The following is an 18,712-nucleotide window of genomic DNA, read 5'->3' on the forward strand; positions in this document are numbered from 1 at the left end:
ATTTCAATTTATTTTAGCTTTAGTTTCCTCTGTTATTGACACTGGCTATGTCTGCCCAAGTAGAAAGGCTACAGACTGACCCAGGAGCAATGGATTGGATGGAATTTTCCAGTGTATTGAGTTCTATCTATCTGCAAACAACCTGCATCCTCCTTTCTATAAACTGACCACGTTCTGTTTCAAAACCACTTAGATTCTGTCCTCCCTTATTTACATAGTTGTTTTAAAACAACAAAAACTTTGTTGCTCTGATGGTTGCAAACCACCCTAGCCTTCAATCTACATTTATTCATGTCCAATTAATATCCATTCATTCCTGTGCCAGTATTGTTCTTTAAGTGGCTCCCTCCCTTCCAGGTGTTTTACCTGTTTTGCATTCACGGAGAGTAACCATAACCTCTTTCAGCCTTTGCTTTTCCAAGCTGAGCAAACTGTCTTCTCTAAAACATTTTTCATTACCATCATCACTTCTCTGCACCTGTTCCAGTCTGAATTCCCTCTTCCTCAGTCATTGATGCTCAGAAGTACATACAATACTCCAGAGAAGTTTTTGGCAGAGTCACACACACCTGCATGAATACATCTCATTTTTCTCTACAATTACCTCAATTGACACATCTAAGCACAGCGCTTCAAGGAAGCTTCTCATTAGCAGCTCATAGTCAGATTCACATCAGTTAATACACCTCAAAGCACTTTATCCCCTCCATCATTCCCACCTGGCACTCCCACAACACTTTCCCCAGGATATTTCTGCAGGAAATGGTTTCATTCATACATTTCTAGCCATTTAAACATTCATGGCCAGGCTCATCAACTTTAAAGTACCTGTTCAAGGCAATTTAGGTAGATAAATCCCACTCTGTGATTCATCCCATCTACCTCAAATAAATCCCTAGTACTAACTTGATGTCTAAAGTCGAAGATCACATAGGCTCTGAGACACTTGGGCCATATTCCCAGGTAAATATCCAGCCCTTGTCTAGGACCTTTGGGGTCATTTCTCTGCCTCACACCAGCCCTGTAAGTCCCATTTCTGTCCACTGTGTCCCCAGCTCCCTCTGAGCTTACGCCACCCCTGGCCAACCCAGAAAAGTGAAAGCTCCCACACTATCAATGTGAAAATTATTTCCTCATCAGCCAAGAAAGCTACAAAAATTACTTCAAAGTATATGCAACTGCTTACTACAAAAAGAAAATAGATTGATAATTAATGTAAGTTAGCATTTGCTGCTTTCTGTGAAACCTGATCAAAAGTATGTTTTATAACATACATTCAATGGCTCACATAAGCGAAGGTGCAGTTTGAACAGCTACAAAATAATTGGAAAATACTTCATGGAAGGAGCACCATCTTTCCTCCAGCACCACTGCTATGAATAATGTCTTCATGTGTAAACACTGACCCCCAACACTGAAGAGACACACGAGATGTGTTTTCAGAAACCATTTAGACTAAGTTACTCCAGATGTTAAGCTGGGATAGCAAAGGATGAACTGACAGACAGCAACGGGTTATGCTTACTTTCCTGGTCCTGGAAATAAATGGATGAACAAACCTAGAGCCTCAGCTTTAAAGTTTAGTGAACCGTTCTGGGGGATTCCTGCGAGCACAGACTATGGGACAGCTCAGGCCATGGCTGCAGGAGGGGCACGGCGAGCTGCTGAGGAAAACACTTTCTCCTAGATCTCAAAGAAACAATAAATACTACCATGGCTTTTCTCACTCAGAAACTTTAGGGAGGAAAAGGTTTACAGGCATTTCTTTATGCTCTGAGCACAGGCCTTTTCTTCCAGGATCATTTCCTAGATTGTTCCTGAGTGTAGGCATGGGAAGGCCAAGCAGGGTGGGAGCAATGGTGAGGAAACAGCCTTTGACTACACCTCTCTGCTCTTTCTCGTTGTCTGAAATGGGCAAAGCCAGGACAGACATGGGACAAGCACACACTATCTGTAGAAAATCTGTTGCCACCATCTAAAAGAAAATCATGGTTAGAAGGTAATTACCTGTTTTCCTGCATGAAAATCCCAGGCTTAGATGCCCAGAAGTCATGTCTGATCCACAGGTAGGTGAATAAGGCATATCTAGGTCCATCCATCCATTCCAAGACCAGGAAGGCAGATACTATGACTTCCTCTGAACCTCCTTTGTGAGCATCATCCTAGTTGTAGTTTGCCCAGCTGGCCCTCCTCCACAATTTGTTCTCAGGCTTACTCCCAGCCTTTGCCCTTACAACAACCCTCCTGCTCTGATCACTGCAGGTATTTTGGCACTTTGAAGCACCAGGATTCACTTTTTTAGTGTGTTTAGGTTTACGGTTGCAGGGAGGTTTAGCATTTCAGCCCAAGGAGCGAAGGCTCACCAGCACACTGCTAACTGCCCACCACTGTCAGCCAGCGTACAGAAGCTGCTCACGCAATACTCTGAAAGATGCATCCTACTCAGGTGCAGCCACTGGTCTGCTGCTTTCTGTGAGGGTCAGCTCTCACCTGACTTGGTTGGATCCCTCTTGCATCTGTCAACTTTGAGGCTGCTGTGAAGTCTGTTCAGACACCCATGGCTGTCTTTAAGTTGTGGAGGGCTGGAGGGCAGACGGGTATCTCTTGCCAGGCCACCCAGTGTATGGCTGAGAGGGGAAAGGAGGAGCACTCTCGCATTCTGGTCGAGAAGTGTTCAAAATTAGAGGCAGAACTGTGTGGTGCCACGCCAAAAGATTCCCACTAGGTCCTCAAAGTGACTGGATAATTTTTTTGTACAACACTGATCTTGCGCAAGAGAAGAGACTTCTGACAGCTACGTTCCCTCTTCTTCACATCTGCATTCCGCTAGTGACAGGGAATTTAGGGCTGTGAGAAAGGTCGTGTGTGAGAGTAGCAGCTGGAGGCATGAGCCCTGCCAGTAGCTGCCCAGGGGGTTAGAAGCTTGACAGCGGCTTGCCCACAGGAAAAATGATAATTTCTTGTCCCACTTGAGAAAGTACTGAGTGCAGAAAGCCTTCTCCAGATACAACACTAAACTTGATTTCAAATTGCTAAGATTTTTCCTCATATTTTCAAGTTCATCTTCAGGCAGTGACCCAATATACAACCACACATAAGCTACATGTGTATCCATCTTTCTATCATTTGCAGGTTTTAAAGACCATTAAAAGTTAACAGTGCATATCTCAATATAACAAAATTGTCAATGATAATTGCCACATTCTACTTTACAATTTTCAGGCACTGATGTTTAGCTGCATTACCATCAAAATGTGCTACAGATGTGCTAGAAAAACCAACACTTCTCAACCTTAATAAATCCTGCCTCTCCATCCTAGGGAAAGTTTTTTGAAAGTATGTTGTCTCAATGCCTCTGAAAAAAAGGAAATTAGATATGCTTTACAAAAAACTACAAACTCATAAAGCTGGGATAACTTTATTTTTTAGTCTGTCATAGTCCATGCATCCACCTGGCACTTATTACATCATAAGTGCTATAATAAGCATATCAATGCACGCATCTATTTAATTTTGGCAAGGCCTTGATTGCAGCCTTTTGTACAGAGGCAGTTCCTGGTGCTTAAGAATTGCAGCTAGGAATTGTGGTAGACTAAATCTAACTGATTTTGAACTGGGAACAATAGCTGTAATGAAGATTTGCAATTTTAAAGGCATGTAATTAACACACCAGTATTAGCTTCTTCCTCCGGCTAAAAAGTCAAGCTGAACTACCTTTCACTGAACTTTTGTTGGGTTTTTTATTACTTTTTCTTTGCTAACAAGTATAAAGCATGCAGGTCAGCTGCTGCCCAGATACCATTTTGAATATTGCTCATGCAAATGGTTAAGCCATGAGAGAGAATCAGCATGACAAATCAGTAGATGTGCCAGGAACCAATGGGTGAAACAAATACACAGCTTATTTCAGGGCCTGATCTGAGACATAACCATTAGAAAACTTGGGATTTACTCTGTTTTGTAAGACAAAATTACACAGCACCTAAGGCAAGAAAAATCTTTCTTCAATAGTTTCTTCACTTATTGTATTTTTTATACACACGTAGCCAATGTACATAATATCAAACACAGGAATGACTTAGGTGTCCTTAATGCTCCTTCAGCCTTTAGATGTAGAAATTCAGTGAGTTTGCACACACCCCTATGAAGGCATGAGACTCAATCCAGTTATTACAATTTTTTAAGCATCACCAAATACAAAATAGAACAATATTATGGTAGACAAAGTGCTAATGCTTATGTTTTTGAGCCACTTAAAAAACACCTATCCTTCAAGAAGGTTGAGCTCCTAATTCTTGTAATGCTGTTTACTTATTATTTCTATCATCTTATTTTCCAGGTATTGTTTCTTTAGCTGAAGTCTCCTTCGGTTTGTTTACCAAGCTCACTAACTGCCAGCATTAACAGTGAAGAATGGTTTATTTGAGTTTTCTCTGGGCCAGATCCTGAGATTTCTATTTGAAGTTTATTTGATTCTTCATCAGAAAAAGCCTCCATGAGCTTTCAAAGGCTTTTTTGCCTTTCAAAAGCCACAAGTATCATCCATTTTATAGGATGCAGGGCAGTTTATGTGAAGAGTTCACTAGACTATATGCAGAGTTAAAAAGCAAGGCTAAGCATGAACCTTTTAGATGCCACTGTGGGATGGAAGATTAAGACCTTCCTAGTGTTATTTATGACACAGAGCCCCTGAAGCATGGAAATTTTGGTTCTCTAAGTTAAAGTCATTTACCACAAACTATTCATTAATCTTCATTAATCATTACAGGTTGAAAAAGAAATACATGGATGTTTTTACAGAAACTGTGTGTATTGGTGTAGTCCATTTAAGCCAGAGATCTAAAAATCTAAGCTAGTACTGCAAAGTTTCCTCATCCTGCATTCATCCTATCCTGGATGTAGGAGGATTCCTAAAGCAGGATTAAATTAAACTACCATGGTCTGCAGCATTAGGATGACAAACTTCTCCACACCATCCTAAAAATGCCGACAGAGCCAGCATCTGATTCTGAGTACAGAGACAATGTCTTTTAAATGCATGATGTTATACTAGATAGCTACTCCTGAGTTGAACGATGTTATGCAGCAATCCTCTATGTCTGGATGAACTTCGCCATTTTAAAAGATTCAAAATTAGATTGTGTTTTGCTCCTGTAGGTATTTATTTAAATTATGCCTATGGTTTCAATGGGAACAGAACTGTATTCATTGTTTTAATGTATTAGTACATTACCTTCCCATGTACCTTGTATTTAAATAAACTGTTGCCATTAGTTTTCACAGTTTGTTTATAAGAAGAATAAATTCTACAACTGAAATTAGTCCTTGGGGAAGAGTTCTAGAAGACTATTGTTAATGGTGCTGTGACATCAATTTATGGAATTCTTTGGGTTTTCCTACAGAAATACACAGTTCTATCATTAATATGCATGCTCATGGTTAAAAGTGTGACAAATAAAAAAATTATTCATTGAGTCCATCAGAATTTAGAAATATGCCAGTATGTTTTTCTCCTGTATCCTAACAAAAGGGAAAAAAAAAAAAGGCAGGAATAGCTCCCAACCTAAACTGCAGAAAGGGGAATTAAAAACAAACAAGGCAGAAAATAAGATCAGATATGATATTTAATAACTTCTAAGGATTACAGAAAAATAAATTGAAACTAAGGCAATGCTACTTAAACATCCTGAGGAAAACGACACGACTGAAACAATCTCTATCTTTTTTCTTGTTTCTTGCTTGTGTTCTTCCTTGCTTTAAATATTTAGAGCCATTCATTGCATTCAAATATGCTTTATCTTTTGATTATGGACACAATTCTACTTCCCTTAGGTAAGTCAGTAGCAGTCAAAGTTTTAAATCCCCAGAAGATGCAAAGTGGTTAAAAAAGCTAGAGGCCCTCTCATCTTCTGCCAGCAGAGGATCTGGCCCCCGGGTACTTAAATACAGAAGGAGAGCCAAAAAACTTATGCTGTCAGAAAAAGTCTCCATTTGCTGCTACTTTGCCAGTCCAAGCTAAACTGCAACTTCTTTTTTTTCTCCCTAAAATATGCATAAAATACATCATGTAGACATCAAAAATCTTCTTTCTGGGCAAGAGAAATTGTGCCCAAACTCACACGTCAGTGGAAAACAAAGGATAATGAAATGGACAACAGAGGGTCCATTTGCACGCTGATTTTCCACAGGACTTTCTCACTTCAGCTTGCAGAGACATTAGAGGGCAGGCCAAGAAAGAAAAACAAAAGCATCTGAACAATGGATCTGCAGCCAAACCATCACTTGCTGACACCACTGATACTGCATCAGCTGCTGAAGTTAAGGTAACTCAGCCACCCCGGACAACCAATAACTAGACCACCACCGTGCCCTAGTATGAAAGAAGGAAACTATTCAGTAGGACATGTCTGCAGAAATTTTATATATTCCTGCTTTAGACAACATCTTCTTTATGATATCAAAGTGCAGAGTTAATTTAGACTGTTCTTTTCCTTTTCCCTTCATGAATAGGAGTATCTGTACCTGCTACAAAGGGGGTGGATATTTAAAGCCCCAAACTTACGGTCAGTAGATGAAATAAACAGAGGTACTTTACTTCAGACCTAACAAGTGAGTCAGCAGTCAGATTCTATTTCCCCTGCTGAAGTCAGGAAACAAATTAAGCTGACAGCATGCCTCTAATGGTGATGACATCACTGCCAGCAGAGTTATTTTCAGTCTCCACGGCACTGGTAAAGAAGCAGCATAGAAAAGAGAAAGGGAAGCTTAACTTTTTCTCATGCCTACTCCTAATATATTTGCTTTGCACCCACTTCCTCAAATTAGGTATCTTTTGCAGTTTCATTCCATGCTTAAAAGTATTATGCATATTTCAAAGGCTTGTAACTGAATATTTTTTTTTCTTTCTTTAAGGAGTACCAGTACTTAAGGTTTACAGCAATTTTAGCCTTGTGGGATCAAGTCCTCCAAATACTTTAGAATTGCACCTAAATAAAACAGGGAAGAGTTCAAACCATTTGCCACAATGTTCAAAACTGAGCTTATATGGAGTCTGTCAGCCTTTAGATGCCCAGCCTGTGAGCCCCAGAGGACAGTATAGAATGTGGCTCTACATATGCAAAAACATCTCTCTCTCAAGCACACTCCTTACTTTTAAAGTGGAGGTAGAAAAGTTTCTGCTTTTTGACAGTCCAAAAGCTGCACTTTGAAGAATTTTCTTCTTGGAAAAAATATATTTTCTGGGACAGCAGCTGAAAGACACTATTAAGGTGGATATATGAAGACTCGAGGGGATTTGGGGAAGAGCAGGGCTTTCCGTGTGAGAAGCCTGAAGCACAGAGTGACATAAAAAATTCATGAGGCTGTGAAGCGATAGGAAAGAAGATGCAGAAGAATGCAGAACCATAAACAAGGTAAAGGATAAAATGAGAAAAGTGAAATAAGCCAGAACAGAGTTCTGCTGAACCACAAGGCTCAACCTGAGAAAGAAGCAGAAAGAAGCTAAGGTGTAGAAAAGTCAAGAGAGATGGGAGCAGTCTGGCTTTTTCGGTGAGTGATGAGAACATTGCAGAAACGGGACCGTAACTCCTGGCAGTGGCAACAGACAGGAAACGCTGAATTGCAAATACGCAGCTCCTGAAGGTACACAATCTAATGAGAAGCTGACAACTTGACAAGGAGGATTAGAGAGGTTTCTTGCATGGCAAATGGGAAGTTATTAAGAAAAAGGATTCAGGTGTGAAAAAGGGAAGCAAAGTTTTGGACGCACCGCATGCAATGCAGAGGTAGGTAAAAATAAAGATGACTGGGCAGGAAAGAGGAGATGTGGTAAATGAGGAAGTAGATGCACATGAGGTGGGTGAGCACCCCAGATCTGCTCGCTGTATTTCAGGGAGAGCAGGCAACCTGCTGCTTCGGCCAAGTGCCAGCTTGGAGCTGTATGAGGATGAAGAATACCTTGAAAGAAACACAAGAATGAAGTTAAGAGAACCAGGTCTGTCTTCAGAAGATAAAATGGAGAAGAAATGTACAGAGGATTAAGAGGACTGAGAAAAGGCAGTCAGAGCTGGCTGGAAGGAAATTAGTGACAGATTTCCTGTTTGTCTACAACGAAAAAAAAACCCAGAGTGGAATGTAACCCTTTAAACAAGAGCATTGATGTGTCACTAATGTAAAAGGGGTTTCTGTGGAGTAAAGTGGACAAACTTTGTCATATAGATGAGTGGAGCTTTAAGAAGCTCACAAAGGATCTCTTTGTCCTAAGAAACTATTAAAAAAGATAAATCCATAGCAATGAAATTAATAATTAAAGAATCCTTGCAACAGACCAATTCAGCACTCTCTGGAGATGGCCATCTTACTGCAATTTACACTCTGTTAACCAGCATCATTAGTAGTGGTTCTAGAAAGCACAAAGGAACGAAGCACTGAAATACTGCAGGAACACTGTCAACACTGATCAAAGCCCTCATCGTAGCTTTTGTTCAACTAGGGCAAGCAGCTCGTTTGTGCGCAGCAGAGGAGGACTCATTCTGTTGAAGCAGGCTAAATAACGTCATTCCGTCCTGAAAATTGTGATTTTTAGAATAGCTTCTTTGAAGTCAGTTTCAAGAGTGTTTCAAGAAAAGTTTCACTCTTGCTGCAAGTGAATCAGTAGAGGAGGAATATAACCCTGACAACTTGTTTAATCCTTTCTACTGTCTGTGGTGATGCAAGAAGTTAACTCTGTTAACTTGTAAGCCCACTGATGAGCTGAAAATTTGCTTCTTACTGCAAACATTTAGCAGAAGCCATTGGATATTTTATCTGGTTGTAATGAATTTAATGAGACCAAATGGTTCTTTCATTAATCTTGTATCAAGTGACTCTAAAATAGGAAATGTTGGCAGATTTCTACAATTGCTTAGAGGATCTCTATGGCTTATCACCGTTAGCACATCAGCCTTTCCGGTTTCCTGTGATTCACTAAATATTAACACAAAAATTCTCACATAGAATTAACTGGCTATTCATTTCCAAGACTCAACTGCTCCTTGTATGCTCTTTAGAAGTGTTTTGCTCTTTTTCCTCTTCCCTGTTTAAAGAACCATCCCCTTTCTCTTTCCTCCTGCATCTTACATTACCTTCCTTTTCGCTTACTGGAGAATGACCAACAAGCTAAAAATCTTCCACAACCTCCCCTCCTCCACCTGCAGTTTCTTGCCCAATCAAATAGTAGGTCAAGTCTGTATCACTTCTTAGCTTAAGCACACCATAGCCCAGAACCTTTTAGAGGTCAGACAGCACAGACTTTAGTTTCTGACTCACCTGTTGCATACATACCTTTTTGCAACACCAAAACTCCAAATAAGTGACCATGTCTTAACAGAGCCTTCAGCTGCTCTGCAATACTGGATAAATATTGATGCCTCTTCATCTTGCTATTCCTTTTGGCAAGGTTGTGACTCTGGAGCAAGGTCTTGAGGATGTCTTTGCTCCATCAAATGGGACAAAGTGGGTCAACACAGCAGGGACAGAGTGTGGTACCCATGAGGGCGTCAGGGTTGTTTCAGCTAACATGTTGCTCTTCACACTTTCCAGATAACGAGATGGCTTCCGTCATGTTCATGCCTTCAGTAAGTGCCAACTCTGGGTGATGGAAATGAGCACTCACTGTGGAACTGTTGTCATCGCATGGTCCCGGAATGATTGCTGGAGATCTAAAATATCCATATTCAGAGTAGGTATCTTTTCACTGGCAAATCATCCATGGGACACGAGGAAGGGTGCCGGTATGCTTTGGAGTTTGCCAGTCCCCAGCTCATATGGAATAGTGAAGAAACACTTCAGGGTAAGTCAACCATCACTGAAGTTCCTTTCTCACAGAAGTCATAGATCAATAACACATGGGAGAGTGAATCTGTCACATACATGAATTATGAGGGGACCAGCACCCACACCAGGAATTCCCCAGCTGCACTGGAACAGTAGACATCATACAAGGAGATGGGGAAAATACTACATATGTGCAGCCTGTTGTACTACATGCGCCATTATGATCCCTTGTGATTTACATTTGATGATGCAACAAGTTTTATCGATCACTGGAGAACACTTATGGGCACAGTCAGAAACCTGGGCCCCCCTCTAAATGGCAGTGCCTGATCCTCTACAGGGAAAAACGCAAGGCACAAATGTGAGATGCTGGTGGAAGAGTGAACTGTCTTGAAGAAACATATGGGTTTTCCAAACCAGTAGAGGTAGCAAACTGTTTTTTTAGGTCTGATCACTTTGACAGCAGGTATTTCAAAAAAGATCAGCAGACTGCTGGGAATGAAGATCAGCTGTTGTCAGGCAGGATAAAGTACAGCTGTTAGCTTTTGAAGAGACAGGGGAGGGCGTTAAAACGAATTGGTAGTAAGGTTAGATCCAAAACATGCTAGATAAACTGGGCTTTGCTTGTCAGTAGACTCTTTAAAAATCAGACCTAAATTAATAACAGTAACAGAAAGGTATGTGACTCTTAAACTCCTAGTCTAGGGAAGGAGACCCATAGGGTACATAATACTGTGGCCTCCTTTAGGCCTGGTGTATTTAATAGCAGTGACTTGACAAGCAGACAAATTTTTCATTGCTATCCTATCTTGTATAATATAGTATCATATTCTGCTTCTATCACCTTTGTATCCTTTTTCTTTCTTTTTTGTGAACAGCTAGCTTGTGTCATATTTAACCCAGGAGAACCCTGATCCTCAGAGACTGATCCTTGTTCATACTCTACTGCTTCCTTTGTGTATCAAAATGCCACAACCTGAAACTCTGACCTGCTTCTCAAAGCTCCACTGTAACAGGGTGACAACTTGTATTCACTATTTGATTGCAGGTTTCCATGTAAGATTTCAAAGCTCAGCAAAAGGTTCCTCATACTCTGTGGTGAACAGGGTATGTTTTGTCATTCAGATGATAAATCTGAGCTATCTGTATGTACGGAAACACTAAAATGAGAACATATGTTGGAGACAGGTATGCTGTAATGAGACCATATTTTATTGAATTCCAGATTTCCACTCAGGATGTAGAAACCACAGGCACAATATTTCCTGCTACTATAGTGACCACAGATAAAACTCAGAGCAGTAATACCATCAAGTCTGATCCATTATGCTTTACTCCTTCAGTGCAATTTAATGTAAATGTACATACATCCAGAAGAGCTACAGTTTCAAGTGGTGAGTCAGACATCGTATCTTTAATATACAGAGGATTTAGAAGTATTCTTGTTGTCATTACCACATCTTCTACTACACTTGCGAGATCAGAACTTCAAAGAAAAGCCTGCCAGAGAAAAAGGTAGGAAATGTTCGCATTCCTATATGATTCCATCATCCAGGGGCCTGTAATGGTGAAAGCGCCCTTCAGCAGATGTTGTTTGAAAGGTCAGGTTAAGTCTTAATACATGATAGACATTCATTTCAGTTCTTCCCTTTTTAATTATTGATTATAACTCTCTTTAACCCTGGTTCATACAGCAAATCCTTCTGGCGTCTCTGCTACAACAACTCACACCAGCTGGAAACTTCTTGCAGCACTTTGTCTCTCTTTTCCCACAGTCTTTGTCAGCTTTCCAAACATCAATGAAACCATCCTTTCAGTGTCCCAATGAGGTTAAGGAGATGTTCTTTATATTTGCAACTACAGCATGGAGCAACCAGTTCTAATTAGCACTAAGGCTTCCTTAGTCTATTTTGGCAGGCTGTATTTACACTGCTCCAATCAAGGCCTCTTTACACTTTTGAAAACATCGTGAAGAAAGACCAGGTCTCCTTAGTTGAATCTCATCTATATTAAGTGACTTACTAAATTACACAATCGCCCTTTGTGATCTGCTAGGAATTGAATCCAGGTGTCTTGAGAGTAAGAGACTCTCTGCGTCTACTAGCTATACAAATAAATTGTATTGATTTTAAAAAAAAAAACAACTCCTAGGAGGTTTTTTCCCATGTAAAATCACAGTAGCTTCTGTATAATTTCTTGTGCATTAAATTAAAATTATACATCTCAGTCCTATGGTTGTAATACTTGAAACTGAATTTCACACTTCTGGAATGCATTTACTTTTTCATATTCTATTCATTTTAATCCAGAAGATATTACATTATAATTCACACCTAAGACACTACTACACCTTCTAGATGAGTGTCAGATTGTATTTTTTGTTGCCATAAATAGTTTGCTTTGGTTTTCTCCCCTTTTATTTGTATTTTTAAAATGCAAGTTCAAGCTCCCGAGTATTATTGATAGTAATATCAGCAAATTAATCCTGTTTTACACTTATTATTTTGGGGGTATGACTATGGTGATTTACCAACTTTGCCATTAATTCTGCCTTAATTGCAAAGAGTAAGTAGGTACTATTTCAAAGCCAGTCAAAGCATTAAATACCATTGACTGTAAGCAAGCTTCCCCAGTTTCTGCTACTTATCAAGACACCTTCTGTGAGGAAAGACAGGTTAAGTCCTATTAAGCAGATGTCTCCATTTCAATAGGGTGATCTTTTAGTGAGATTATTAGAAGTGAGATCAAAAAATGGTGCAGCTTGTGAAGCTCACCTAATTCATATGATGACAGGTTTACAGGATTTTGTACAGCACTGTCATTTCAGTGCCAAATGCTACCCTTTTCCTAATGAACGTGATCAAATTTTCTGGTGCAATGCATGTAAAACTATGGATGCAATATGGTTGCAACCACTTACACAAAGGTGAAATGAACCCCCACAGCTAAGTCTAGTGACAGTTATTAGCAGTGACTACAGTCACTGGTAATGGCTGTGCCTAGAGGGAAAGAGGGTAAAAGGAAAAGCCTGCTGCCACAGGTGAAAGCATGATCTTGCTTTGGCCTGAGACAAAAGGAATGAAAAATAGGAGCTTCTGTCTTGAGGCAAAATATCTTCAGCGCCTTACCTCTCACTGAGAGGACAATCCAACTCTGAGCTTAGCAGGATCTGAAAGTCAGAATCCCCTGCATCTCCTAGAGATTAACTGATATGTTTCTCTTCCCCTTTTTTGTGGAGACAATTTCCAGATTATTTTCTTGCCCTGAAGTCTGTTCTTGCATAGTAGCTCCTATTAAAATCCTGATGCAGCTTTCTCCTTTACAAAATTTAAATGTGTGGTGTGATAATACTTAAACCCCAGAACAATGAAATAGCATACTTCTGCCTACCCTCCATACTTCAGTGCCTGAGAAAAGGTCAGATTTCTATTGTTTGCAGCCCTCATATGCTAGCACATAGGATCTTTGCCCTCATCTTTTTTCTGGATTCATAGGATGCATACAGGGAAGAACAAAGGATGACCGACATATGAAATTTAGAAATGCTAGCTGAAATGTGATACCCTCTGTCCTTCTAACCAGCGTTTTTAATTCAAACAATTTAAAATAGGTACCCATGGCAGGAAGGGACTAGACAACTATGAAAGGAAAAGAGGAGATCATGGAATTTTTTTATTAGGAGGAAGTCTTACAAAAAAAAGGATTGCCTGAACCATGTTAAATGCAAGCTTAGGTTTGGGGCGCTTTTCCTGTTGTGGTTGCCACTTTTCAGCTGCTTAGGTTCTTCTCCCTAATGGCACATTCTGAGATGTATGTGCCTGACAGGTACAAATGCATGGACTTTGATAATGTAAAGTACATTATCCCTGTGAGGGAACAGGAACTGATATTTCCAGAGGGATGAAAAGAAACATTTTTTCTCATTGTGGATTTTTACACAAACTCAAGATTTTTTAAAAAAAGTTGTCATTTGTGTTGCCAAATACGTAATGTATGACTGCTGTGAGTATGGGCTTCCTATTCAACATTCCAGCAACCAGTTTGACACTGAAGCGACCTGATCAGACTACAAAAAAATGATTCCTTGCTATTAACATTATGCTGTTAAGCATAAAGGCTGCCAAGCACTACTGAATTGTTTCCTACTGCCTTGTTCTAAATTTCATACCAATAACTGGCCAGTTTTGCAAATTGCCCCTGTTTTTGAAGGAAGCAGTCCTGACCTCTCTTCAACCTGTAACTCAAAGCTTGATAGGGTTGGTTGGTGGGTTTTTTTCAGGACAACAGAAGGCAAGGGTAGGGCTAGTTCTGACGTAGATCTGTTTCCCAGTCTAACTCACCACGTGGCAGCACCAGCAATTGCACCACTTCAAAAGAGAAGCTCATGCAAGGGCCAGGCTGAGCAGTAGTGACCAGGCGGGGGTGGGGGGTGGGGGGGAGGGCACAGCTGCTTCTCCTGGCAGTGGTGATGGCTTCAAATGATCATTTAGCTATGACCTTTTACTCCAGATATGGAAGTTTCTGTAGTACCAGCTGAAGTCTGATTCATTATGAGCAACTGCCTATCCACTCCTTTGTACCTCTTTGTAGATAGGTATTTATGCTTACGTGAACATGAGGTGGGATCAAAACTGCTGCCAAGCAGAAACAGAAATAGCCTGTGTTCATCATGGCAGTGTGTGCATGCACACGCACGTACACACATTTTTAATTACTAACATTCTTGCCATTCCTCTCACCTCAAAAAAAGCTCCAAATACTTAAAGAATGTTAACTTTTCATCAAGGATGGAACAAAGCGTGTGACCTGTCAAAATCTAGAAATGCTTTGGGACAGTGGAAGCTGTTGAAGATGAAGCAGCCTTCTCAAAATTCTGAAAAATCTGGCTTCGACAGCAAGATGTCTGACACAAGCACCCACCTCCAGTTGCTGGTCTAGTGTTTCAAAGCTTCTCCTGCATCAGCTGAGCCACCTGACACTGCAAAAGGATGAGCGTTTATTATAGCACTTAACATTTTAAGAGAACCACATAAGACCACATATGTTTGTGGATCTCAGTATATGGTTAAATCAGCTGTTTGCATACTACCTAACAGCTGAGGATAAAAAGTAAAATAGGGGCAGTTTTCAGAACCTGTGGGGTTTTTTTTGACAGCTTTATCTTCATGGCTCTTGGCCTGCAGCAGTATGACTTTCCCACTGCAAGGCAACACTTACTCATGCAGTCCAACCTCTACTTAAATGGCATTGCTATAAAATCAAATTCCTTCATCGTAATTCCTCTCCCTCTTTGCCTAATGCTGTTCTGCACAACACTGCATCTTCCTTCCCGTCCTCACCCCCCTTGCAACTTCCCCATCCGCTCTTCTGCTCGCTTTTCGTCTCTCCCATCCCCCCGGCTCACCTGCCCGAGCGCGGCAGCCCCCGGCGCCCCCCCGGCCGCCCCTTCCCTCGGGCTGGCCGGACCGAGCCCGGCCGCGGCGGCGATCCCCCGCACGGGCGCTTCGCAGGGAGCGTCGCGCCACGGCCGCGGCCGCCCTCCCGCCCAGCGCGCCTGCCCGCCGCCGTCCCGCACAGCGCTGGGCGACGCCGACCGAGGCCGCAGAGCCGCCAAGTACGGACGGGCCTCGCCGCCGGGAGCCGCGGCCCCGCACCGCGCCGGCAGGCACCGAGCGCTTCCCCCGCCCGCCGGCCAGGGGCGGCGGCACGGCCGCGCCCGCCACCGACCCAGTCCTGCCCGGGCCTCCAGCAGCGCCGCGCTCCAGCCTCCAGCCCACGGCTCGGCGCCGCTCCCCCCAAGCCCGGCGCACCCCGCTGCCCCCCCATCCCCCACGGCCCTGCCCGGCACCTGCGGGCGCCGAGGGCCGGTGCGGCGGCGGACCCGCCCGGCGGTGGCGCACGCAGGCGCCGTCGGGCGGGCAGGTAGGGCCCGGGCGCCATGTTGTGAGCGGAAGCCAGGCCCGCGCGGCGGGCCGGGGGGAGGGGGGAAGCGCGGCCCCGCCTGGCAGCGGGGAGGGGGCGGGGGGAAGGCCGGACGGACGGAGGCAGCGGGCAGCAGTCGCTGCAGAAGCCGTCGCTAGAGCCAGCCGGGGTGTCCCGCGCCCTACGGAGGGCTCGTTGCCTGCCTCGCCGCCCTCGCCTCGCCGCCGCCGGGGTGCGGGAAAGCGGAGCGTGGAGGCTGCGGGAGCCGGGCGGGGAAGATGCCCCTGGCGCAGCTGGCGGACCCGTGGCAGAAGATGGCTGTGGAGAGCGCAGCCGAGAGCAGCGCCGAGGTACGGGGCGAGCGGGGGGGTGTTGCGGGGAAAGTTGCGAGGCGGGGACGGGACCCGGGCGCCCGCTGCTGCTCAGGGGACGGGCGGAGTTTCCCCTCGCGGGCGCTCGGGGCGGGCAGCGCCGCGGCTGCGGGCGGGGGCCGGGAAGGGGCCGGGGGCAGCGGCCCGGCGGGGCGCCGGGCGCCGCTCGGGCGGGCGGCGCGGGGTGAGCGTTGTCGCCCGCCGCCCGGCCGGCCCCTGCGCGCCGCTTCCTCCCCGGGGCACTGACTCACGGCCGGGACCGGCCGGGACTCCCCCGCGCCGGGGCTCGGGGCGTGTTTCACGGGACCGGGCTGCTCCCGGCCCGCTCCCTCCCCTTCCGCCCCCGTCCCCGGGAGGGAGTAACCTGCTTGCGCGGTGGCGGCCGACTCGGGCGCTTTTGTTCTAGCGCGGTGTCTGGTTACTGTCACGGCGAGTTTCCCTTCCCGGGCGGCCCCGCCGGGGCGGGGGGGCCGGGGCTTGCCCTCACCTTGCCCGGCGCCCTCGCCCCGCCGCCGCTCCCCCCCTGCGGTGGCCGAGGGCCGTCCCCGCCCGGTGCCGCTGCCCCCTTATCTGAGCACGATGGGGTTGTCTGCAGTTTCGCAAGCGTTTGGGAAACCGCAGGGATGTTTCGCATGGGTGAAGCTTTGTGCTTGGCGGCGTTTACGGGGACGTCCCCGCGGTGCAGCGCGGTGTGGCTTCCCGCTGTCGGTAGCGGGGAGTTGGTGGTGTGCTCCCGTCCTTGTTAGGCAGGACGCGTGCCAGCTTGCCTTGGCTGAGATAATGAGAGCGGCTGGAAATTAGATCCACTTGCATCCAAGGCCATAGGTGCCCTCAGTTGTCTTCTTTTTTTTCCTACAGTGTACTACTGTGTTGGTTTGGATCTATGTAAACACTACACCTACACAGTTGTGCTTGCTTCATGATTCCCTAGTAGCCCGCAACGCCTGTACTAGTTTGCGACCAGACTCCCATCTGAAAAGAAATAGCTTCCTCTGACAGTGCAGCTTCTACCTGAATCTGCTCCAGCTGATACGCAGCCAGGCTGCTTCGAGTGATGCTGATCTTGAACGGTGTGGACTCAGGCCAGCTCACAACAATTAGTCGCAAGGTTAGGACTTACCCCTTAGTGAGCGGAGCAAAGAGAGAGACCAATGCGAAGTTTCTGCAGTATCAGAAGTATTTGTCCTTTTGACGTTTGTCTTGTCTTCCTTCTGCTTAAAGTAACTGCATCTCTGGAGGTCAGAAGAATCTGCTGTTCTGATCTGACAGATCTTTTAAATTCTTGCCAGTTACTGTAGTTACTTTTAAATTCTTGCCAGTTATTTGCTGACTTCTGAAGTGGTGATCTTAGATGATTTATGTTTTTTTAATGGGGAGTAACTACAGTAGCAGTGTGATGCTAGGGGGTGGGGGAGAAGGTGGTAGGGGAGATGTTTCAGCAAGACCGTTTAGACTAATGATTTGGAGAAAAAGATCTTAACTGTTACTTTAGTCTTCCATGCTCGCTGCGTGTAGTAATGGTATATATGCTGGAAAGGTAGCAAAATAGATTATTTGAAAGGTGTGTATGTCTGTCATCAGTTATACTTGTTTTAGTGTATTGCAGACATGATTTGTATTTAAGCTACTGTCGTAAACTTCTTGAAAGAAGAAACCTCTTCCTAAAAAAAAAAGTTAAACACACTGACATGAGTCTACCATAGTTTATCACCAAAGAGTTTCCTAGGACCACTAATAGAACTTGAAACAGCAACGACCTGACAGGTTTGCAGTCTAACACCCTAGTCTAGAATAAACACTCAGTTCTTGAAAAGACCAGACTGCACTTTTAAAAGCTTTTCAGATGATCCTCAGAAGGTAAAAAGTAGACTTAGAAAGTTTGCTTACTTGAGATGAGTCTTTAAGAAAAGATGTTTTAGTGAAAACAGGTAAGTTTCAGTCAAATGCGTAAACAAATGACCTAAATACATAACTTAGGTTTTCAATTTGCATGAGTTGTGTTTATCTGTAGCATAGCAATATCCTAATTACAGACCCTATCCTGCGAAAGTATCCTTGGGCAAAAGTATTTTTTACATCCACCTGGAATCTCATTGTGATCTCAGTCATATTTTGATAGTGATAATGTCTTTAAGCTGTAATACGGAGTCAGGTAAAGAGTTTCCGCTGACCTCTCGGATTTGCTGACAGTTCTTGTAACACCATGTTATCCACATAGAATTACAAATTACTGGGCTTTAAAACTCAGCTCAGACACTTTTCTTGTCTTAACAAGTCGTTGAGTTTTTAATTGGATTATTTTTTTTTATTTGTTTCCCAGTGCAGTCCTGTATTTGGTTTTATAGTGCTATCACCAAGGAGGCGATTTGCTGTGATGTGTGAGCAAATTTAGTAGGAGAACTAAAATACCTTTAACTAGGATTACTTTAGAAGACAGTATAGTTAACCATAAACAGATGCTGTAACTTAGATGTACAGGACAGCAGATCTGTAGAACATGGTCCTTCTTAAGAAATACGCAAACAATTTTTTTAGATAAAATATGGATTTATAGTTTTCAGACATCAGTTGCAGGACTTTTGTTTCTACTGGTACAAAGGTCAGTG

The 18,712-nt window shown here is 43.7% G+C and overlaps 1 protein-coding gene and 1 long non-coding RNA gene across 3 annotated transcripts in view; one reads left to right on the plus strand and one right to left on the minus strand.

Moving 5' to 3' along the window:
- Positions 1-11,004: 11,004 nt before the first annotated feature.
- On the minus strand, positions 11,005-15,772 carry LOC119143203. Its single transcript, XR_005102617.1, has 2 exons — positions 15,662-15,772; positions 11,005-14,791 (listed from the first exon to the last, which is right to left on the minus strand). It is a non-coding gene; the product is annotated as an uncharacterized LOC119143203 (long non-coding RNA).
- Positions 15,773-15,872: 100 nt separating this feature from the next.
- RPS6KA3 (ribosomal protein S6 kinase A3) overlaps positions 15,873-18,712 on the plus strand; it is an 80,217-nt gene continuing 77,377 nt past the window's right edge. For both annotated transcript variants that reach the window (XM_037377224.1, XM_037377225.1), the window contains exon 1: positions 15,873-16,085. In XM_037377224.1, the coding sequence (XP_037233121.1) occupies positions 16,014-16,085 (72 nt within the window). In that variant the 5' untranslated portion in view covers positions 15,873-16,013. The remainder of the gene's footprint in view (positions 16,086-18,712) is intronic.

The sequence above is a fragment of the Falco rusticolus genome, chromosome 2 (genome assembly GCF_015220075.1).
Source record: "Falco rusticolus isolate bFalRus1 chromosome 2, bFalRus1.pri, whole genome shotgun sequence".
Lineage (NCBI taxonomy): Eukaryota > Metazoa > Chordata > Aves > Falconiformes > Falconidae > Falco > Falco rusticolus.